The sequence below is a fragment of the Telmatherina bonti genome (assembly GCF_933228915.1).
Source record: "Telmatherina bonti genome assembly, chromosome: 5".
Taxonomy (NCBI): domain Eukaryota; kingdom Metazoa; phylum Chordata; class Actinopteri; order Atheriniformes; family Telmatherinidae; genus Telmatherina; species Telmatherina bonti.
Genome location: NC_136623.1, coordinates 18,868,855 through 18,892,313, shown reverse-complemented (window position 1 = coordinate 18,892,313; position 23,459 = coordinate 18,868,855). Strand labels below are relative to the sequence as shown.

At 38.3% G+C, this 23,459-nt stretch overlaps 3 protein-coding genes across 4 annotated transcripts; 2 read left to right on the top strand and 1 right to left on the bottom strand.

Annotated features, from left to right (window-relative positions):
* Nucleotides 1-4,348: 4,348 nt before the first annotated feature.
* Nucleotides 4,349-8,741, top strand: m6pr (mannose-6-phosphate receptor (cation dependent)). The gene is made up of 7 exons (XM_079240649.1): nt 4,349-4,639; nt 6,366-6,538; nt 6,760-6,929; nt 7,125-7,234; nt 7,540-7,670; nt 7,763-7,889; nt 7,971-8,741. The coding sequence occupies exons 1-7, from the start codon at nt 4,634-4,636 to the stop codon at nt 8,091-8,093; spliced, it is 840 nt and encodes a 279-aa protein (XP_079096775.1). The 5' UTR covers nt 4,349-4,633; the 3' UTR covers nt 8,094-8,741.
* A 1,559-nt stretch (nt 8,742-10,300) lies between these two features.
* Nucleotides 10,301-18,361, top strand: phc1 (polyhomeotic homolog 1). 2 transcript variants are annotated; one of them, XM_079240645.1, is made up of 14 exons: nt 10,301-10,393; nt 11,218-11,339; nt 11,435-11,545; nt 11,657-11,722; nt 11,817-11,960; nt 12,280-12,447; nt 12,725-13,480; nt 13,594-13,726; nt 13,815-13,987; nt 14,107-14,170; nt 14,256-14,343; nt 15,561-15,732; nt 17,135-17,372; nt 17,460-18,361. In XM_079240645.1, exons 2-14 carry the CDS (start codon nt 11,223-11,225, stop codon nt 17,609-17,611), a joined length of 2,382 nt encoding a protein of 793 aa, XP_079096771.1. In that variant the 5' UTR covers nt 10,301-10,393; nt 11,218-11,222; the 3' UTR covers nt 17,612-18,361. The 2 variants fall into 2 exon arrangements, with proteins under 2 accessions (XP_079096771.1, XP_079096772.1); XM_079240646.1 differs by lacking the exon at nt 10,301-10,393 and adding an exon at nt 11,113-11,124.
* Nucleotides 18,362-19,058: 697 nt separating this feature from the next.
* On the bottom strand, nt 19,059-22,826 carry styk1b (serine/threonine/tyrosine kinase 1b; the record flags this gene model as incomplete). Its single annotated transcript, XM_079240648.1, has 9 exons — nt 19,059-19,251; nt 19,338-19,434; nt 20,091-20,131; nt 20,274-20,482; nt 20,776-20,850; nt 20,975-21,156; nt 21,237-21,569; nt 22,517-22,687; nt 22,772-22,826. 9 exons carry the CDS (start codon nt 22,824-22,826, stop codon nt 19,059-19,061), a joined length of 1,356 nt encoding a protein of 451 aa, XP_079096774.1.
* Nucleotides 22,827-23,459: the final 633 nt, after the last annotated feature.

Sequence of the window (23,459 nt, the reverse complement as noted above, 5' to 3'; positions counted from 1 at the left end):
TTAGAGGAAACTTACAGAAGTTGGGAATAGTACAAAAACTCACCTGAAGATGTATCCTGGGGAGAAATAGTAACCCCCCCTTTGCCCAGTTCAGCTCAAAAGCATTGGGTTCCAAAATACTGAAAAATAATTCATTCCTTGTTTTGGCAGTGAGTGACAAAACAAATATCCTAACTGGTTTCCAAATCAATCTCAAATGCCTTTTTTTCCTTTTAATCCTTCAATTCTTGTGAAAAGTTCATGTTTATGCCTGAGTTCTCCTTGCTTTTCTCTCTGGCTGCTTCTTTCTGTCTCTCCCCACCTCCCTTCCTTCTTCAAATTCCCAAACAAGTCTGAACAGATTGACACTTATCTTTCCCCACCTCTTTCCCTCAGTCTCGTCTTCACTATCGCTGCTGCTGAACAGGGGGAGATATCTATTTAGTCCAACCAAAGTCTTGCAAGCATGTCCACCGCTTCTGTCCCCTTCACCGTTCACGTGACTGCCTGTGTAGACCCCCTCTGGCAAAAACAAGTACACAAATCTCTCCACTCTCCTTTCCCATTCTTCTCTCACGAAACACAGGAAGTACACCTCCTTGGTGTGTCTCAGTGATTGGCTGATATGCACTGCTCGGGTGTGTCTGCACAACACACACAGTCAAGGTAAGGGTTGTGATAACACAAGAAGGGATGGGGGAGGGGGGGAAAGAAAGTGAAGACTGAGGGAATACACACTCTAAAGGAAAGCTCACAGAGGCCTATAAAAACTTCCCTACATTCCCATGAGAGGTAGCGCAAGAGGAGGGCAAGAAAGGCATGCACTGTTTCTTATGATTTAAAAACCCAAGATGAAGCAATCAAGTGGACAACAGCAAGGGGGAGTACTGAGTAAATAGTTGTTCAACAATGACTACTTAACTAGGTTGATTAGGTACAGGGAATGCTTGAGTAGAAACATTTGAAGTGTCAATACTAAAGCACATAAATGTTGTAGAATAAAAACAACAGTGTCCATAAGATCATTTCATATTTTCATGTGTCTCTGTTTAATTTATTTCCACTACATTTTGATGTCATTGTGACTAAATTATGTACAGCTCAGATTGGGCTGAGTGTGTCAGCTTTTTAGCATTCACTATGGTTGGAATAATAAGTTTACAACCATATGAGAACCACTTCATGGTGCTATTCATATTTTACAATATTTTACTACAAACTGTTCCTTCATTTCTATCAACCCTATTAATATTAGTGACTTACTTACCATTAGATTGATCATCATCAACATCTGATAACTGATCCGTAGTGCAGTGAATTAGGAAATACACTTAAAGTTAACTCTTTTGAATTAATAATTTCACTTAGTTTCAATTCCTATCCTTGACCTTACTCTTCTTTTTTGCAGAGGTGAAGTCTCCCTTTTATAAGAGGAATCAAGAAGCGGTGATCATTTAGCCCTTTTAGGGCTTTGCAAGCTATGTGGTTGACTAAATGACCACTATATTATGTGCATTATTAAAAGCAAAACTCAGATATATTTAAATTATGTGTAATTTATTGAGACCACTTGTACATAGATAATTTGACATCAAGCAATCAGACAATCTAATAGTAGCTCATAAATAAAAGAATGGGGCATTGTTTCAGGCCCATCAGCCTGATTAAAATAAAAACAGGCTAATGGTTTGTATTTAGATTCATGTTGATAAGCTAGAGGCATGAGGAGCAGACCAACGTCTAGAAGAAAGAAAAAAGAAAACTTCTGTCTTGCTGACACACTTGAAAAATGTTGATACATTTGGAACTACTACACTACTATTTGCTTAACAAGGCCTTTAGGTACTGTTCACACCTGGTGCTAATGTGTCCTAGCTAATCAAATCTCAAGAGGGCAGAGAGAAATACAGGTATGAAGCCAATATGAAGATGCATTAAGGATACAGATTAAGTGGGTTTGGGCAATCAGAATCAGTCTGAGACACACACTCATATAATCCAGCCTGGGTCACACAGAACGACAATCTACTGACCTGTTGTAAAGATGCAAAAACTAAAGTTTCCATGATGTTTTATCGCTCTTCTGTTTCACAAGAAATATTGCATTCAGTAAAGTCATGGTCCAAAAACACAGAAAATATCCTTTTAAAGTAGCCTTGAGCTCCCGGTCTGTTTAGTCATTGCTGTGAGTCAGCATTTATCAGCCCTTGCTATAAATGTTTAGAGCTAAGCCACACATACAGTCAGTGTTTTAAAAAAAAAAAAAAGAAAAACAGATGTACATCCCCTATCAGTCCAAATTTTTCCATATCAGGGATTATTAAAATCACCCTGTCTTTAATAAACCCAAACTTAGGTACAAGAACACAAAGTAAGTACACTTTGCCATTTTTCATTTTCAGGAGACAAAAACAGATAAATATGCAAATTCAGAGTGTAAAAACTCGGTTCACATTTATTGCTACAATGGTAATTAAAAGAGTAATGCAGCTTTTGATTTGTACGTGGAAGATGGAGTTCCTAGTTGAAAATGCAATGTAAACTCCCCCTGAAGTCAGAAATCTGACTTGGAAAGTACCTAGTAAGTACCAACCCAGTACCTAATAAAGATGGCTGCCCAACAAATCTACAGTGACTGAAACCAAGAGCAAGCGTGCATTGATGTTTAAATGTACTTTTGTAACTGTACATGAATTAGAGTTAAAGGAAGCGCTTTGTAACTTTAATGCTGAGATTAAGTTTACAAAATGCATGCATGTCCAAAATGCTAAGTAGAAACATTGAATGTAGTCTGCCAACATTAGGAACTGTCACTAATCTTGTTTTTCTAGGTTTTCTGATTTTGTCAATGTAAACACTCAACTCGGTTATGCCGTCATTCCCAGTTCCTACTTCCAAACTTCGAGTTAAAGCGAATACAGCCTAAGTAGCATCCAGATGCTGCTGATAGCATGATCTTATTAATTGATCATGGCTGATCACCATTATAAAAGGAAAGTTGGTACTTTGCTCATCTACAACATTCAGATGTGTGTTAACACCATGAGCAAGAAGACATCAGCCATTAAGAAACAATTATTGCTGACAAATATTCTGAGAAAGGACTATGAGATCATTTTCCAACATTTGGAACCCATCTTTCTACAGAGAGAACAGTTATCCAGAAGTGAAAACATTCAAGACAGTCATGTAATTTGTTTTTGTCTGTGTCTGAAATAAAGAAACAAAGTCAACAATTTTCCTAAATGTTATCATTCCAAGATTGGGATCTGAGTGCAAACTACAAGTCACAATGTTTCCATTGTTGTTAGGGTTAAAATCGTTTTAAAGGTTCAGCCAGTTATTGTTATATAGTAACATCAAAATTAGATAAACAGATACGTATAGTCTGAGTGAGTGGAGCAGTATGCCAAACCAAAAAAAAAAAAAAAAAAAATCCAGTTTGCATGGAATTAGAGAATATGCCTTTTGTGTGCCAGTGGCGTAGTGCACTGTTTCTCAAATGGGGGTACCTGTACCCCTGGGGGTACATCAAGGCATTCCAGGGAGTACTTGGATTTATTTGGAAACATATTTTTTTTATTTAACTTTATAATTTCCTCTAATAAAATAATATTTATATACTATTATATACATATTTAATATTTTTTCAGTAAATGTAAGTTTACATTTATAAACTGAATTTACATTTAGATTTACACCATTTCATTCCTGTTAAAATCCTACATACCGACTTGAATTAACCCCCACCTGTTATGAGCCAAATCATATCCGTCAGTCACTGTCGCCTACGACATTGCACACAAAAATTTAATAAATCAAACACAAATGACAAAGTGGGGGGGTGTACTTGGCTGAAACAATATTTCACAAGGGGTGTTGTGTTGCATAAAGGTTGAGAATCGCTGGCCTAGTGGATAGCACTGTGGCCTCTAAGTAAGTTGATTGTTGGTTCAAGCCTTTAATGGAAAGAAGTGGTAAGTTCTGTGAGGGTGCTATGTTATACTTTCTCTTGCTTGACGAGTCTATAATTGGACCAGGGACTTATCTAAATAGAAATGATTGAAAAGCAAAACTCTTCAACCAGGTTATATCTAACAAAATCCATATTAAACAAATGCAGAGCAGCTGAAAGCACAAACATGAACGGTGAAAAATATATGATACTGCCACTCATAATAATATTGAAATGATAATCATCGCGTTTATTTGTTTATTTCTTTGACTTAAACTCTTCTTCACCTGTTGCTGTCCCTGGTCACATGATGCGGGTGTAAGAGAATTCTGTCGCCTGATTGGTTGAGCTCCTACTTCACTGTTGGTCACATGCGCGTGTTCCTGTGTTTAGTTTCACTTCCGCACTCCGCTTGTGTCGCTAGCCTGCTAGCCTCTTTAATGGCACTTCATACATTTTCAGACAACCCGTAAATTGTACAGAACCTAAAGATTGTCAGCTTAATTACACGATCTGCACATTTATTAACTTTAAGTAGTCTATATTTAAAAAAAGGAAAAAAGATAGCTGTTTTAGTGTTATTTAAATGTACCAGGAAGCGACGTTAGCGTGAGGAAGCTCATTACAACTTAACTGGGTACAGTTCAGACAGTCTGCTGGTGTTTAACTCTCAAAGACGCTTTTACAGTACAAGAAGCCATGAAGGTAGGTGAACAAGCCTGGAAAAAGCTTTTTTATAATCGGCTGCTTTGTATCAGTCTTCCCTAGAAACTTGTTTCCTCATGTGGAGAGAAGCAGACATTTTACATGTACACATTTTATGCCTCGTGCTGTATGTAGTACGCATGTTTAGTTTGCTAACTAAATGTCCAATCACACGATAAGTTTATACTGATAAAAATTTCCCCCTTCATATCCTAAGATATTGTCAAACGTACACAAGGAAAAAAAATATGAAACAACTACATTACTATTTAAAGCAAGTCAAAGTTTAGTCACATGTTAGTAGCCTCTTTAATGTGGAAGTAGTCACGTGAACAAAATGTTCTCCTCTGCTATACATAATTCTTATGGGATATGTTATGAAATGTATATTTATGCACGCAAGAATATGGCGGATAGTAACTAGAAAGCATTTGGAGAGTGCAGACCTCCGCAAAACAGCTAATTTCCACCCATAGTGTGATTTCCACTTTCATTTTTCATTTAATTTTCTGTGTAAAGACCATTAGATTCCTCTTTTCTTTGAGAATGAATTCACATTTTTCTTGTCTGTATTTTGGTGTTTGTTGTATGTATATCTTAATTTGTGTTCTTGCAATGATCAAAATTCCTCAAGATCTCCTATTTTTTCTTTTCTGAATCATAGTGTTCATAATTTTGCTGGGACACAGATCTGTTTTTGAGACCTTGTAAAACCTGTTGGGAAGCACACTGACTATTTATTTTTAAGTTTAATTCTCATATACTCTGAATGGCCCTATCTTGCGATGATAAATGATCCTTCAAAAAATTCCTGGATCCAGATGGTGAGCCGGATCACTCCCAAAATATTGATGGGATTTAAGTTCTATCAAGTCCCCTCTTCAGAAAAGAATAAATGATAAAAGAATAAAATATGAAAAAGTAGTTTTTGTGTAAAGTTGTAAGTAAACAAACAAATGGATAAAACAACAGATAAATGTCATCAAAACATAATCTCCTTAGTGGAGGTAATAATGATATTTACCACAATGGTTTATAAAACAGGTCAGAGGGAAGATTTCGAAAGGACCGAATTTGCAACCAGTTAACATTTTTTTAATCTAATAACTATTTACTCATTTCAGCCCATTTTGTCTAAAACATACAAACTTATCACCACAATAGTTTAAAGGGTAATTCCTTGCAAGACAGACATTTGCGTAATCTTGATTAAAGTGGTCTTGAGCAATAGCTTCTCAGGATCTGTAAGTTTATATTTAGGAATTTGCAGCTTTTTCTCATCTTTTCAACCTCCTTGTGTCTGAACTCTTTTGCAGCAATGTTTTATTTTTTTTGTTTAGCTACTGAATGATTTATTAGGATGAAACTGTTTTAATCCAGAAAGAAGTTTGTGACACCGATTCCTCAAACACGCCATAAAACCCTCACGCAATAAATAAATCTTATTAAATAAATTGACTAAGTGAAACAGCTAAAAGAAAAGGAGTACATTCAGTGAATAGATTCATGATTCACGAGACTTCTGAATCACTCAACATAAAATAGTCTGACAGACAAAAAGACAAACTGTTTTCCATCAACAAGGTAATTTCAACATAGTTATTAGCAAAGTACTGATCATGTTGTAACAGTGTTAGATATAAAATATGTGATGACTCTTTAGGACAACCAACAATGATGTTTTTATAGTGTTATTTTGTGATCAACTACTTCACCTTTATTTCAGGTGTTTACAGTTCCCAGACGAGGGTCTGTCTTGGTGTGGACCTTTGTGATGCAACTGGTCTTGTGTTGGAGTGTTGTGTTCGCCACTAACGGTACCAAGGCATGCAAACTGTTTTCCGAGTCTGACTCGGAGAGGAAAGTCCTCAGTCGATTAGAGCCACTTGCCCAAAAAGAGTAAGAAATTACTTAGTTGTGCACCATAAACTGTCCATTTCCACTGGTATGATGTTACATGCTTTTTAGATTAACCATTATAGACAAATAATCTGTTCATATGCAGTCAGATCTTGAGAGATAAATGTCATCAAATCAGTGACATACTGATTTTTTCTTGCTTCAATCCTGTGTGGTTTTAATGTTAATTGGATTTTTTTCAATATTATTATTTTTGACAGATTTTCAGCAGATATTACAGATGAAAAAGAAAGTTACACATATGTGTTCAAGTTGTGTGGGGATGCAGGAGGTGTTACAGGAGCTGGAGTTATTCAAAAGGACAACAAAGACAAGATAAAGAAACCAAAAGTGATTGGCCAGTATACTTCTACAGAGGCTATTGGAGGAAGTAAGAGTGTGAAATATGAAAAAAAAATTCTCCTTTATGTACCTATACTTTATTGTGATTGAGTGTTTATTTTACATCCAACTATTTTTTTTGGTTGCAGAACTGCACAAAGCTTAAAAACATATTATTGTCATAATAAATCTTAATATTAAGATCAATGTTGTTTTGTTCTGATTTTTATTTTTGTCCTTCCAGATGACTGGGTGATGTTGATCTACAATGATGGTGAACCTTATGATAGCCACTGTTCCAATGAAAAAAGGAAAGCTATAATCATGATCTCTTGCAACAAGGACACAAACACGGTAAAAGAAATGCCTTTCAGCACTATATTTAAACTTTTATATACATTTATTCACACACATACAACCTGTCTTACTTCTGGCAAATCCTTCATCAAAATAAGAAGTATGATAGAGCACACACACAAAAACGCTAATGTGGGTTGAGGTGTGTTTTAATGCTTCTAACTTAAAACAAAGCAGTTTTCAACATAGCCAGCACAAGTTTTCTGGCACTTTTCCTTTATGCTGCTTAGCTCCAGATAAAACAGTCAGCTTTTCCTGGTGGATGTCAGCATGAATTTACCTGTTCTGTCTGTCTTTTCTAGGATAAGCTGGTGGTGGTTCTGGAGGACAGGAATAGGACCCGTGAATGTTTTTACCTGTTTGAGTTGGATTCCAGCAGTGTGTGTCCACCCACTGAGTCCCACCTTAGCACTGGCTCCATAATACTAATTATGTATGTAAAAGCAGTGTGTTTTGGTGCAAAGCTGTTAATGTTAGGTCATGAGATAGAATGAATGATCAGTGGTCATAATTTCTCTCTTTTAGTGGTTTCTGCATTCTGGCCGTTTACCTAATTGGTGGGTTCCTCTACCAACGACTTATTGTTGGAGCCAAGGGAATGGAACAGTTCCCCAATTATGCATTTTGGGTGGAAGTGGGGAATTTGACATCAGTAAGGCTTATTTCTTCGACAATAACTGAAGTGAAAGATTGTTCTTGGAATTAAAGGATGAACTTTTCTCTCTTCTTATAGGACGGTTGTGACTTTGTCTGCCGATCCCGGAATCGAGAGGAAGCTCCAGCTTACAGGGGAGTGACCACTGATGCCTTAGAGGAAGAGCCAGAAGAAAGAGATGACCACCTATTACCTATGTGACCATAGCATGTCAAAACGGGACAAACATTTTCACTGTGTGACAGGTTACGTTTTTTTCAGAATTAAACAGAGGTTTTCAGAGGTCTGCTTTCTTTGGCCGGTTTAAATCAACCCCTGCTGACACTTCCATATCAGAAGTAGAAGGCTATAACACCTTTAGGTCAGATTTATCTTATGTTACCTATTTCATAATAAAAACAAGTTAGTCACGCAAGATTGCAAAGTCATAACAAGAACTTGTCCATGGAAATCTGGCAGATAAAGGGAGGAATTATGAATTTGACTCTAACACGGTTGATGTTTTTCTGTCTAAATACTTGTATAGGATTCAGCAACCTGTTCATCTTGGGGTAATGCTTGCTGCAATTTACATAACATAAAAGTGGTTTTGCTTTTGTAATTTGGCTTTAATAACTTTTTTGTTTTGACAGATATGTGAATGTAAATGTTGACTCTGTTCAGCGACTGTACTTGTACCAAAGCTTCAGTGAATTAGATTTTTGTTGGCAATTTTTTTCCCCAAAGGTTTATACAACACTGCTAATCCGCATATAAGATAAGTATCTCCAGATTGGCCATTAAATGTTATATGTTTATTATATTTGGTGGGCAAAGCCATTAAACTGGCAAATTTATTTCGGAAGCAAAGCACCCACTTCAGTTCAAATATAAATTTTATATATATATATATATATATATATATATATATATATATATATATATATATATATATATATAATGTACGTGCATACACACACGCGCACACACATCCGCTACAGTATACTGGTTGTAATAATGCCAGTAATGTTGAATAACGAAAAGCAGCATGTACACATGCTGACCTGCTTACAGTTTATACTTACCCAAACAGCAGAATTAGTGCTGCATGTACTGACTTTGTTTACTGTTGATTCACGTTTGACCACATATTCAAGCTGCTTTAGTTCTTTCATTGTGAAACACAGAGTGGCAATGACAGCACTTTCTGTTCCCTCCTGTGTTGATATTATTGTAAAAATGTTAGTTTTAAGGATCATCCATGCGATTTGTAACATTTTACCTACATCTGATATTAATGTTGCTGAGTTCTAAACCAGGCTGAATTTGATGAAAAAGTAAATTATGAGTGTCTCTGAATTAAGTTGCTCTGCATTGGTCAGTGTAAGCACCTATATTTGTTTTTGTTTGATGTCATTTTTGTGTTAACCTTTCTTTGCTTAGCTCAGTGAGTCAACTTCTGGATTATCTGGGGGAAATTGTTGCACTTGTGGTTAAAGTGGTTAGAAAAGCATCCAGGTTGGATTACTGTGGTTGTTCGTTTGGCTTAAAATTGATTAAGTCATGGACCTTAATACTTGTTTGTTTTTTGTTTTGTTTTATTGATTTTTTTATTGTATTCAATAAAAGTTGGAAAATTGTTCAATGTGATCTATATGTAGTGGTTAATTTACCACACTTACCTACATGTTCATGCCTTAGGGATTTTGATTACATTTTTAAAAAATCAAAAACTGGAAACGTTAACACAAGATCACATCTGAAAATGCTGAATGATTTGGAAGCAGTTACATCTGTAGATGTGCTTAATTTTGGAATTTATATCAAATCAAATAAAATTTTGTTTGTACCTTTTATATGTTAAGCAATCCAAAATCTGAAAATGAGCATTACTGATCTGTTGCTGTATCAAAATAAAAATGATTTGATATAAGTTCCCAAAGTAAACTGTGGGGTCTATGTGTGTATACACACACACACACATATATATATATATATATATATATATATATATATATATATATATATATATATATATATATATATATATATATATATATATACACATACATACAGACAGATATAGAAAGATAGATAGATATATACATACATACAGATATAGAAAGATAGATAGATAGATATATGGTCTTAGAGTGCACAAAGAAAAAAGAGATGTCTGTAAGATTGAAGCGGATATTTACGTTTTTATTATTATTATTTTATTTTTTATTGTTTCAGTGTGAACATTTCGCCACCTTAGTACGCACTCCTGTCCAGTTTGTGGCGATTGTGTGCCAAATCTTTGCGCGCTGACACCCAAGAAAAACCACGAGCAAGAAGAGGGCGGGGCTTCAATGGGTTAGGGTTAAAAAAAAAATAAAATAAAATAAAAAAGAGGGGGGGCGGGGGAGAGAGAGAAAAGGGGGGGAAAAAAATCCTGAAAGGGACTGTCGTTGTTTGCAGTGAAAACCAACATCCAAGTAGAAAATTTGGTGCATTTTACTGCGACGGGCGTAAAAAAGGTAAGCACATATGTACATGACAAATATTTTCTGCTGACGGGTTGCAAAAGTGATTGATGCTAGCTTTCTTGCTGCAGAAAACAGCTAACATTGCTAGAAGGGTAGCCTGTGTTTAGCTGAAACACTATGCGACACCTTTTCATGTCTTGGCAGTCCGTTTTATTATTTGCACAGAAAAAAAACAAAAAACAAAAACTAAATGACTACCGCAATTTGCACATTTTAAATTTGGTCCATGTCAGACTGTTGTATAGTTGTTGCTAAGTGGGATAAAAACATTGGAGTTAGCCAGCTATCGATAGCTAGCTTCTTTTGCTGTGTTTAACTTTTCATCCATTTTGTTCTTTCCCTCAAAGCCATCTATCATGTTGACGATCGATATTTTAATGAGGATACCCAAGTGTTCTCGTTTGTTTCTGCGATCCTGGTCAAGTTGTGGTTGCGACGACACTTGCTGAGCCCGTTGACACACTTGCACTGTAGTTCTACGTTACGCTGCAAATAAGGAATAACCTGTTGCACATCTGAAATGAAAGTTGCAACTTCAGGAATACTAATATTTAAATGGCATGCAATTTTCTGCACTATAACATATTAATAACATAGGTTTCTCATGATATAAACATGAAGCAATACAAAGTGCTTCATATAGTGATCATGACAGGTGTAGTCACAGTGAGGGGTAGGCTACCAAATGTTCAATACGAATTATGTGAAGATTGATACTATTGGTAATTATGCAATAAATAAAAAGTAATTTTTTGTAGTTTGAGCTCAAGCATTACTTGACACCACCTGAAAAGTGGTCTTTTTATTTGGCGCAGCAAATATGGATGCAGGCGAAGACCAAAACACAAGCAATACCAGTGGAAACCCTCAGACAAATGGGAACTCCCGAGCACCTCAGATAGCCCACATGTCTTTATATGAGAGACAAGCTGTACAGGTAGGTGGTTGTGATCATATACAAACTTCTCAAACTACTGATATCATTCAAATAAAGTACTTTTAATTTGATGCATGATTTGTATGTGTTTTCAGGCTCTCCAAGCTCTGCAAAGACAGCCTAATGCAGCTCAGTACTTCCAACAGCTCATGCTACAGCAACAGATCAGTAATGCTCAACTCCAGAACTTGGCTGCTGTGCAACAGGTAACCAAACTTACAAAAGCAACATATAGTTTTAAAAAAAAAAAAAAAAAATACTAAAACAGCAAGCCCATCATCACAACCCATAATGTTCCATTTTACTTTTAAAACTAGGCCACACTTGCAGCTAGTCGCCAGTCCAATACTCCAAGCAACAGCACGTCCCAGACGCCCACTACTGTAAGTTTTTATGTGTAGTATTTCACATAAAAAAGCTGTGTTTTAAGTAGATAATAGGTTTTACTATGAATATGTTATTTTCTGTTCCATGCAGGTCAATCCCAGCACAACATCTGCAGGAGTGACCATGACAAGCCCCCGTCCATATGGCCCAGCTACCTCTGCAGCACCAACGGCCCTCAATCAATCAGTGCTGCTGGGTGGGAACTCTGCAGGACAGGGACAGATGTATCTTAGGGTGGGTCCGCTATCAATAGCCATTGTGTTCACATTTAAAGAAATAATAACTTAGGTGGAGTCCCATTGTGCTCGTCTGTGTAGCATTTGTTTTTGTCTGATATTTAGGTTGGTTTACTCCTGTTATTGATAAGTAGACTATGTAATCTATGAGTCTGTGAGCACGTGCAGCCGTTTTCTGTGTTTGTTGTTTGCTGAGCCAGTGATTGATGTTTTGGTGTACATGGTATAGTAGCATGGTAGTAACATGGTAATAGGAAAAATCTTCAAGTCTTCAACAGAAATATGCATTATGGCCACCTCTGCTGCCCCGTACACAGGTCAACCGATCTCTTAGGGCTCCACTTGCCTCTCAGCTCATCTTCATGCCTGGTGGTACAACTGCCGCTGTTGCAACCGTTGCCCAGACCCAGCAACAGCCCCAACAGCAGCAGCAACAGCATGGAGCTGCTTCCACCACGTCAAGTGCTCAGTCTGACAATGATCAGGTTTGACTTCTACTGCCTCAACAAAAAATGTGAAATCAGTACTGTTTAAATGTTTAATTTTTAAATACTGTTTCTCAGGAAAGATGTTCGGACTCCGTTTCAGTGCAGATATCTTTATATTTATATTTCAATGCAATAAACTTTATTGCCATTACTGTTGATTTGCAGTTTTGTCAAAACCATTACAATTTTAAAAAATAAGGTACAATTTTAAGTGGGGAAAAAAAAATGGAATATGTATATATAAGTAATAGTTAATAATGACTATGTCTCCCAGGTGCAGAATCTGGCTCTACACTGTGCTACCACTCCCAAAGCTGCTGCTGTCAAGTCTGAGCTTCCAGAGAGGAAAGATGCTGCCAGTTTTTCTGTCACTCAGCAGCAGCAACAGACTTTTCCCCAGACAGCTCAGCAGCAAGTGCAACCACAACAGCAACAACAACTAGCCAAAACCAGCTTTAATCAGCAGGCTGCCATCAACCCAGTGACTGTAAAGTCTGGAACCCAGACTGCCATGGCTGTCACTCCTTCTGCCTCTGTCGCGCCTTCCTCTTCATCCTCTTCTTCTCCTGCACTTCCTCTCTCCCAACTCCTCTTGTCCCCCTCCGCTGCCCCTGTAATCCTGGTGCCTACTTCGAATGTTACTACCTCCAGCCAGGGCTACCCGATTGGCTCAGTGGCACCAAAGGCTAACATTAATGCACAGACTCTGGTGGTGCAGCCTTTGCAGCAGGCCAGCTCTAATGTCGACAAAGGTCCTATTCCAATTCAGCCCAAGACTGCTCAGGGACATCGCCTCCCTGTGCAGCTACCCCCTCGACACCCAACGCCCATTCTCCCAGCTCCACCTAATAACAGTCAGGCCTCTACAGGGGGTCACAATCCCCCCCACATCCCTGTCCAGCTAGTGGGAGCCAGGCAGAGCTTAGCAGGAAATGCACAAGCTGTGGCCCTGGCCCAGGCACGAAGCAGCACAGCCCAGGAAAGTCCATCTGCTGGGAATGTGAGCACAGTCTCCAGCAACACTGCTATGGTAAGATCATCCAGTATAAAATGTGCTGCTCCAACTAAGTGTTAGGATTAACACCACCGATCAAGGATTTTAAACACTTGCATTTGTTCATTTTCATTTCCACATACTGTTAGTCGAAGCCTGCCGTTGGTTCCCTGAAGAGAAAATCGGACTGCGATGCACCAAATGAGATGGCAGAGTCCTTAGACTCGATGCCCATGAAGGATTCTGCTCCTCCTTTATCCCCTGCTCCAACTAAAGACCCGGGTGAGAGAGTTTCCCAGCTGCAAATCAAACACAGTTTTTTGTATTTGTTTAGGTTGTCATTTTTTCTTTTTTTTTTTCCCCTCATCAGTTCCTCCAATTGAAGCTGCATTCTCATCTCCTCCAACCCTGTCCTTTCCTTTGCCCTTATCAAGAGTTGGGCACGGAGACAAAGCTCCTGTTCCTCAGGCAGTGGTCAAACCTCAAGTCCTCACTCACCTCATTGAGGGCTTTGTGATTCAGGAGGGAGCAGAGCCTTTCCCTGTAAGAGCCTCCTGTCATGTTATGACACAACATCTCAGATATTTCCCTAAATGACAGCAGACATTCTTTTCTTCATCTGGAAAAGTATCGTACCTTCATGTTTGTGTTTGATATTTCAGGTCGCTGGACTCCTTAAAGACAGAGATTTTGCTCTTGTTGGCCGCACAGAGAATGGACCCCCAAGTACGCAATTTCTTTTCATTAAGTATGATACTCCTAAGCTGTTTGGTCAATATGCTGAATGCGTAGTCTGTCGTCTCACCCACAGTGTTAAAATGTGAGTACTGTGGATGCCTCGCCCCGGCCAGTCAGTTCAGGGGATCCAAGAGGTTCTGTTCCAATACGTGTGCAAAGAGGTACCCTTTCTTTTTTCTCAGTAAACCTTTACTTTTTTTTTTAAAGATTGTCTACTTGATTGTGCCTCATTCACCTGTAAACCCATGCATGTATTTGTAAAAGTACCATAGACTTGCAGCTAAAGGCTGTACCAGTAGATGCCATAGATTAGTGCACTTTAGACTTGGATGGGATTAGAAATCCTCACGATTTTAAGAGTTGAGGATTTGAGAGAGAAGGTTTGAGTTATGTATTTATTTTATTTAAGATGGGTTTTTTTTTGGTTTTGTTTTGGTTATGATTAGTAAAATGCAATATTTTTTTTCTTGCTCAAAGATGTTGACAGAGTAAATACAGAACTTAAGCGGGGGTTAAAGGGTATTGAATGCATTTGAGGAAACTTTTAGAGAGATTGGAAGTAGTGCTTATGCACGTTGCTTTCCACTTGTTCAGTCATAGTTCTTCCACACGGCTTGTCCTTCTGTCTGCTCTCTTTGTCTGTCTTTAAACTTTTTGGAGGATTTCACTTCTTTTTCTTTTACTCTTAAAATGGTCTTTCTGTAGTTTGTTAGTTTATTTTAGTACATGGCAATGTTTTCTAACTGTGGCAGTTTCATACAGCTGTTTTTAAGCAGCTTTGAGGTCTTTGGCCTCTCTATCAGCTGAGGCCCATTTTGTGGCTGGACCACGGTGAGGTCCGTGCCGTGTGTTGGAGCATCTGCTCCACAGTGAGGCCTGTACCATTTTGCTGAAGTCTTACTATTTTTGAGGCCTGTGAAGTTTAATGATACTTTAATTCTACATTTTTATATGCTGAGAGTTGTGAAAGAAGAGGTGATTCTTTCTCTCTCCAGTCATATGATCAGTTGTTGTTTTCTTTTCCATGTGCTCGGCCTGAATTGGATTTTTAACTTCACCTTCTGCTGGGATTATGTTGCTGAAAGACTAGAAACTGGAGCACATTTAAATCCGAACTGAGAATTGTTGAGGTGGACTCCCCAACATGCACTTGTTTTTCATAATTCACATGTAAATGTAATTTTCTCTTTTTGTTTTTTGTGCATTTAAACTGGCTAACTTGTGTAACTTTTTGTATTTGTTGCTGGCTATCTGGGAAGGGGACTCTTGTAAAAGATTTACTTTTCTCTCAACTGGATTTTTTTCCTGGTTTTTTTTTTTTTTTTGTTGTTTTTTAAGTGAGAATGAGCAGCTTCAGACTGTGTTTGTCAACTTGCAGATATAATGTAAGCTGTAGTCAGCACTTCAAGAGCAGCAGAGGGAGAAGTACCACAGGGCAGACGGCACCTCCAGCACCCACAGAGAGCTCTGCAAGGCGCAGGGGCCCATCTCGTAGGAGCAGCTCTAACAGCACCTACACTAAAATATCAAACAAGCATCTTTCTGTCAAGGTGAGACCTCCTGTTTTAGATACAATATTCTGTGTAGTTTAAGTCACGGTGCAGGTTTTCACTTCTGATTCACAACTGCATATTCCAAAACAATATGATTTCCTCCATGTTGATAAAGTTTAGTTCAGTACATTGAAATTTTGTATGTTGCATTGATCTAATTTCCTGCTGTGTGAGCTGTAGACACTGCAGTACCGCATGCGTATTCCTCTACGGAGGAGTTCGCAACACTGATCCTGTCCTGTTTTAGTGTGATCTCGTAAAAGGTCCAGAGTCTTTTGTAGAAACAGTTTTGAAAAGGGTTGAATTTCTGTGTTTCAGCCTGGCAAAAATAGACCTTACTGAAGTTGTGATCTTGTGAGTGTCTTTAACACTCTGGGGATGCCGGCATCGTCAGCGATGCCAGGGACCATGTTGTGTTTAATCGAGCATAGCTGTCGAACCATAAAAGATAGAAACTTACTTTTTCCCCCCTCTTAATCGGGAGACTCCAGGTTTTCATACGGTAATTCCGGCATCACTGTAGCCCATTCATAAGTGATACAGTGTTGTGTCAAAATAGGTGTTCCAATCAGAGCCTTTGTCTTTGGCGCATGACACGTGTTTTTGTCCAATCAGAGCCGATGATGCCTCAGGAAACGCCTCCAAACAGTGTCAATCACTGTGCATCGGTGTCATTAGCAGTCGGATCACTGCCTTCTGTATTTACAAGGCTGATAAATTATGAAAACAACAGCTTTTACACACGCATACCATGCGTAATTGCTCAAACAAACATTTGCAGTAGTTTATTTCAACATAAACGACACGACGGCGTCGTAACAGATGTATAACTTGGTAACAGATACAGTGTGTGCAGCTGACAGTGATTTCAGAAAGCTGCGGTGCTTCAGTCCCCTTCAGTACCTTTAGTCATGCTTCGAAATTATAATACTCTTTATTTCAAGCAAAGGAGCCTCATTTACAAAGCAGTTTATGATATTTCAATTCAAAATGAAAAAAATTAAAAAAAACAAGGTATAGGACATAATGGGGCATTGAAAGGTGGTGTGTACTAGCATTTAAACTAAAAAAAAGTCAAGTTTATTTCTCTAAAATACCCTTGGTCCCCAGAGGGTTAAGATTCCAGCTGCCTTACAGAGTAAACTGGTGGTTTAAGGAAATGGTTGAACCTTTTTGATGAATGAATATTCATCTTTGTGACCCAGTTAAAAAGAATTGCATCCGCAGACAGTTGACGAGTCATAAGTGAGCAAGGCTGCTTGGTTTTGGGATTCACATGGAGTTTATTGAAAGAAAAAATTTTTTTATGTTTTATGTTGTTAAATTAAATTATATCAGCTAGTGAATATAACAGTGAGAGGTTATATTGTGACTTTACGCTGTACTGTCTTGAATTCAGTGCCACTCTGAGTCCAGCCGCTCCGAAGATGCATCCAGCGATGGGGACGAAGAGGAGGATGATTCTCCTTCGCTGTCCCCGAGCTCTTCACACTCCTGCTCCAGAGCTGCCCACAGCGCTCCTCAGTCTGACAGCTCAGCGCCTGGAAACCTCCCACTAGAGGGAGCTAAATTTCTCTCTGCCACTCCTTCCCAGTGGAGCGTGGAAGAAGTCTGTAGGTTTATCTCCTCACTGCAAGGTAGGCATTCAGCTATTAGAAGACGCTCGGCTTCAGATTTCCTGATGTTGCTTACATATGGCATCCTACTCTTGCTGTTCTACTTAGGGTGTGAGGAGTTGGCTTCCCAGTTTCTGTCGCAGGAAATAGACGGGCAGGCTCTGCTGCTTTTACGAGAGGACCATCTGATCTCCACCATGAATATTAAACTCGGTCCGGCTCTAAAGATCTGTGCCTCCATCAACAGTCTGCGCGAGTAAGGGTTGCTTTCTCATCTCTGATGTCTCGCTGGAATCAACACTGACTTTTAAAAGTAAAACTGAGACTCTTAGACACCGTATGGATGCCTTCTTTTTTTTTTTTTCTCTCAAAACAATGGTGCCCCATCAATCATGTGGATACATGGAGATGGAACGTTTACTCTCCAGACGCTGAATGTGCAAAATAGTATGTATACTATTATGCGATGCCATGGTTTGAAGTACCATGTCAGTACTGTTTATCTTTTTTTTTCCTGTATGTTTTGTACGTATATTTTTAGCTGAAAATGTGCCTCCAATCGGTTTCCAAGGTTACATGTTTGCCTTTTGGGGACAAAAACAAGGAATGTTACCGTGTAGATGTACTACGAAAGGTGCTTTAACTTTAATGACCATTTCTGAGGTGTTGTAAACATGTTTTTAGTCCGTTTTTGTATTGTGTTTGTGTTTTTCTTACAGATGTGCACCCCAGGCTCTAGTCGCATAGAAAAAAAAAAGACACAAAAAAAAAAAAGCCTTGTATTTTGTTTAGTTTATTTTAGTAGTTACTAAAAATTTAGTTTTGTATTTTCTCCATTTTATAGTACAATCAGAATTATTTTTTCATGAAAACAGTGTAGTTTTAATAGCTTTAACCAACTTAACTACCTGGAAGCAGGTATTCCTCATGGTCTGCTCTCTCAAGGGCTGAATGAAAGCGCTTTCTGTACATGCATGCAGTACTATCAATAAACAGTACCTGTTGCTGGATTGTGTTGTTGTGGGATTTTATTCCGCAAAATGATTTCAACTAAAAAATAAAGAAAAGTCACCCTCATTTGGACGTACATACACTTACTAGTTTATATAAACAGTTTAAGCAAATGCTTTTTATACATATAGCACTGACCTTCCTGAGTAAACACAATGTGTAAATACAATAACAGCTTTAATCATACCCACTTCTGTCACCATCATAATGTCATACTTTGGCATTTTACTATAATGTTATTGTAATACATAAATACATAATTACACCTGTTATTAGATTGGCTTTTTTTTAGAACGATTTGCAAACCATCATGAATGGACAGGATCCACCTCAAGTTCAGGATGTAGCAACTATACACTGGTCAGGTTTATAATTTCTAACTATATAATAACAATATGACATGTTCTACTTCCCCAATTAAACCATGGGAAGTTAGGCATTGCCTACACACATCAAGACGGATTTGGTGTTCTGACTGACATGAATGTTACTGTTGTTACTAAATTACATGGAAACAGATTGTTTTCCAACTTAACCATTAATACATATTATGGAGAATAATGCAAGTCACCTTTTCAACAATAGAAGTGTCCAGAGTTTGGAACACTTGCACTGCTTATAAAAGTGCACTATTTGGGTTTCAGACTGTAGTGCAATTATGTTTTCCCCCTTGGGGGGGGGGGGTACTGGACGTGATCAGAAAACTGTGTAGCTGTTGGTTTCTCCGTATCCGGCCTCCTGCAGGTACTGTTCAATGTTTACTGTCTCAGCTGCCTTGATAACTTTATCAGAGGCACTTTTCTCTCCTAAAACGAGCTTTCGGCTCACTTCAGCCAGGGAAGGTCGGTCTTGTTCTTTCCACTGGCAGCAGCTTTTCATGAGAGCATATCTAAGACAAAGAGAAGAAATGTTGAAAAGCACTGAATTGCTATAAGGTTGGTGTTGCATTATTTGGAGCATGCAGTGGATACACACAGTGTGTTGGAGCAATTGGTGGGTTTTTTCAGATTTTTTCCTCTTTGATGAAACTGCAGAAGCTCATTAACTGAGATCTCTGCAAACGGAGCATCACCTGGAGGTCAAAAAGAGAAGGTAATGTTTTTGTACCATGTGGAAAGAAGGACGCATGTGGTGAGTGATGCAGACAAATCCTTAGAATAAACCATTTAATATGATGATATTACTACAATATTCTAGACCAAAACTAGTCTAACATTTCAAGAAACTTGTGGAGATCATTGTTTTATCTACTTTGAATATATAATGCTTTGCTTAGATAAAAAAAAAAAAAACATTTTCCTATTTTAAATCTCATTCTGTTTCTGAAACCATTAAGCTTGTAATTGTAATTGGACGGTCAAAGTAAAATTCAAAACAATTTGAAGAGGCTTAAAGAATTGCAAAGGAAACAAAATATAAACATGGAAACTGGAGGAGAGGAACTCGAGCATTTTGCAAGCTTTTCAAGAAATAGCATGTAATAACCAGGAAGTTATTTTTTGTAAAAACCAATCAAGAACCTTCCAGCATCTTTCAGGATAATTGAATGAGTTCAACTATTTACTGAGTTTTAAAAAATGTCAAGGTAAAAAAAAAAAATAAAGGCCTGGGGCCTTTTCACTAATAGTTTCAAAAAATTTCTTATAATCTTAAATTGAACAACTGTAAAATGTTCAAAAATGACATTTGTAAGGATTTATGTTGAGAAAAAAATATAGTTAAACTTACCCAAAGTTGCCATTTCATACAATAATATGCCAAATGACCAGCTATAGGGGGACATGCAGATATTCATGTTAGTCATGGATTCAGTTTGATAATCGCTCTACAGAAATATTGTCTCTGGATTTATATCCTGTCAACAAGGATATAATGGAAATGGAATAAAAAGGGAAGAAGCAGAGAGCTCACATGTCGCTGCTCTGGCTCGCAGGCCTCCTGACTAACAGCTCAGGTGCCTGCCACTTCTTCATGCTGGGATCATCCTTCTGAGTTGATCCCTTGTTCTTCCGTGCGTAGACTCCATGCAGACCCCAGAGCTTGGCTGTGAGCTGATTACTGACCAGCACACTGCGGGCCCGGATGTTTCCATGGAGGAGATCTTTGCTGTGAAGGAACTCCTGCAGAAAGACATGAATTTTACAGACTTCTATGTACGTATCTGCTTAAAGTGTTGAAAAGTGGGTTGTAAAGGAACGATGAGAAAATAAAAAGAAAAGCCTTTTAAATGTTATTTAGAATTTTTTTCTTTACAAAACATAAATTAATTTAATTATAAGGTAAAAACGTAAACATATAGTTTTTGAGATAATCGGGTACAATAGGTGCAATGATGAAACGAAAGAGAGAAACTCCACTTTTTTCACTTGAAAGTCAAGACGAGGTGGAGATAACATGTAGCTAACATACTAACCAGTGCAGAGGCCACTTGTTTGGCCATGGTAAATATCCGTCTTTCAGTCATTTCACTTGGAGAATCCACATTATCCTGGAAAAAACAAAGCATCTCTGGTGATTTACATTTGGATTGTGACATATTTTCTACTTGTTTAACCATTTTCCTCGCTGTAACATAAGTAAGAGCTTTGTCAGCATGTTCCCATGCCCCCTACCTGTCTGCATCGCCACAAAAAGCTGAGCAGATCTCTGTTTTCCAGCTCTTCCACTACTGTGACCAGAGGAGCTCGAAGTGAGACCACACCAAGGAGTTCTGGCAGGAACGGATGTGGTCCCAGCTGGGCCAGGAACGATGCGAAGCCCAGGAAGCTGTGTCTCTCTGCGGCATCGGCTGAGTCTGTGGAAGGATAAAACAGAAATGATAAAATAACTCATCTTGAGCAATAGACTTGCTCATAGATCTGTTGAAAGTCTCACCATTAAGCACTCGCAGTACCACATTCCTATTTTCCATACGAGCTCTGTAGAGGGACACAGCGGAGTCGGAGCGCAGGGAGAAGGCAGCAGGCAGAGGGGTGACCAGGTTGAAGGACTCTGGCAGCCTCTGGCGGGGCAACTCTCTGGGCTGGGCGATGGGAATGAAACTGGGTGTGTAGGGCTGTGGTGGGGGGCTGGCTGGAAGAGCAGGTGTGCTAACAGATATAGAGAGCTTTTTGGTAATGTAAGGGTTTGGGGGCTGGAAAGTGGAGTAGGAACTGGGCACATCCAAGGCGATGCTCTCATGTTCTAAAACATTGATACCTGGAGGAGCTACAGACAGGAAGAGAATAATTATCATCAGTGATAACTTAGTTTTTCTTCTTGAAATCAAGATGGGTTGATATGTACGGTTATTAAGTAAAGATATTTCAAGATGATGTGTAGCAGAAGGGTGTCCTAATTTCCCAAATAGCTGAGATGCTAAAAGAAATCTCCCCAAACACTTTGACAAGAGAGTCATGTTAAAGTCTGTCCTGAAAAAACAGAAAAATAACTGTAGTTTTATGCCCTTACAGATGTCAAAACTTCTGACGTTTTATATTGTTAGCTGCTTGAGTCGACAGCCGATTCTTTGCAAAGTCAAAGGTTGAAACTGGCTGAAACTGGCATCTTTACCTGTGTCACATGCACTGCCAAAACCCAAAAACCATCCCAAATACTGAGCTTTGAAAACTAACCAGATGATTCTGCTCCTACGTCCATGGAGGAACATCCATGATATCCAAAAGAAATGTTAAATTATTTTCCTAACCACACAATTGTTTCATTTTCCTCTTTATCTCAGTTTCTGTAAAATGAAGGATCCCGTTTTTGTGAAGCATTTCTCTGCTTTGATATTTGACATGTTGTATTTGTGTTTCTTTCATTGAACTGCATGGTTTAAAGGATTTATAAATCATGGAATTTCTTGGTGCTGCTCTACTTCTCTGTAAAGAATAGGGAATTTGTTGAGGCAAAATAACACCTTTAGAACACATAAATCAGTTTATTACTAGTACAATAAAATTTAATCCAGTTTCAACTTCTGTAAAAAGAAACTTTTTTTTTTTTTTTGCATTAATGTTAAAAATGTGCATGGTTTTTTTTGTTGTTGTTGTAATTCAATCCTAATTATTCTCGTAGAAATATCAAATCATTTGAAAACTAGAAGATCAAGAGCTAGATTGGAAAACAACACATCATTGTAATTTTTGTTTTTATCTGCTTCAGCCACTCACCATCAATGCCCTGCAGCGTTCTCCTGGAAGTGGACTTTGATGCATGTGGTCGGATCTGATCGACCCTGTCCGGGCAGTATCGCAGCAGGAGGATAAAAACCAATGTGACCAAGAAGCTGGCAAGCAGGAAGACAGGCACGACAATCACCTCCTGTTCATACACGCGAATCTCTGTAGGAGGAACAAACATAAGGAAACATCAGTCTTACTGTAACTCTAGAAAATTAAAGCTGTGTTTATGCTGATGTAGTTTACCACAGATGGTGTCCCCATGTTTGCAGCGGTAGTCTGCGTTCGACAAGCTAGACATTCTGTCAAAAGATGAAGGGAGAATAAGAGATTTAAAGGAATGTTGCTTATGAACATATCTCATGCCGGTACAGCCACAACCCAGAAGTGGATATGATGGATAAACAGAAACATATAAACATGATTACAAGAAACATAAAGTGATCATGGTTTGCCATGATGACCCGAGATAGGGATCTGTTAATGGTAACATGACTCTGACAGGTAACCAGTTACGGAGGTGTTTGCACAAATGTGTAACTGAGACCAGGAACTTCTGTCATGCCATTCTTGGTCAACATTTCTCCGACTGCTTCACATAACTAGTTTATGCTGATTCTTATCTTTTTGTGACAAAATACACAAGATCTTTTAGTCGTGGAGGACAAGTTTCTAAGACAAAATTGAAATAGAACAACTGTAAAATCCATATTCTGTGCATTTACCACAGCTTTAATTATATTACATAAGAAGCCACACACAGAAACTCTTTACCGACATGATTGTCCTTTTGCATCAGATACAAGATCCCTAAACCTGTTCATCTGCATTTTTTGTCTCATTAATGCTTGTGTTGCTCTACACACCCAATCGTCAAACATGAACAGCACAAAATCAGATAGAAAATATAATTAAAATGCAGCAACTGTGAGAT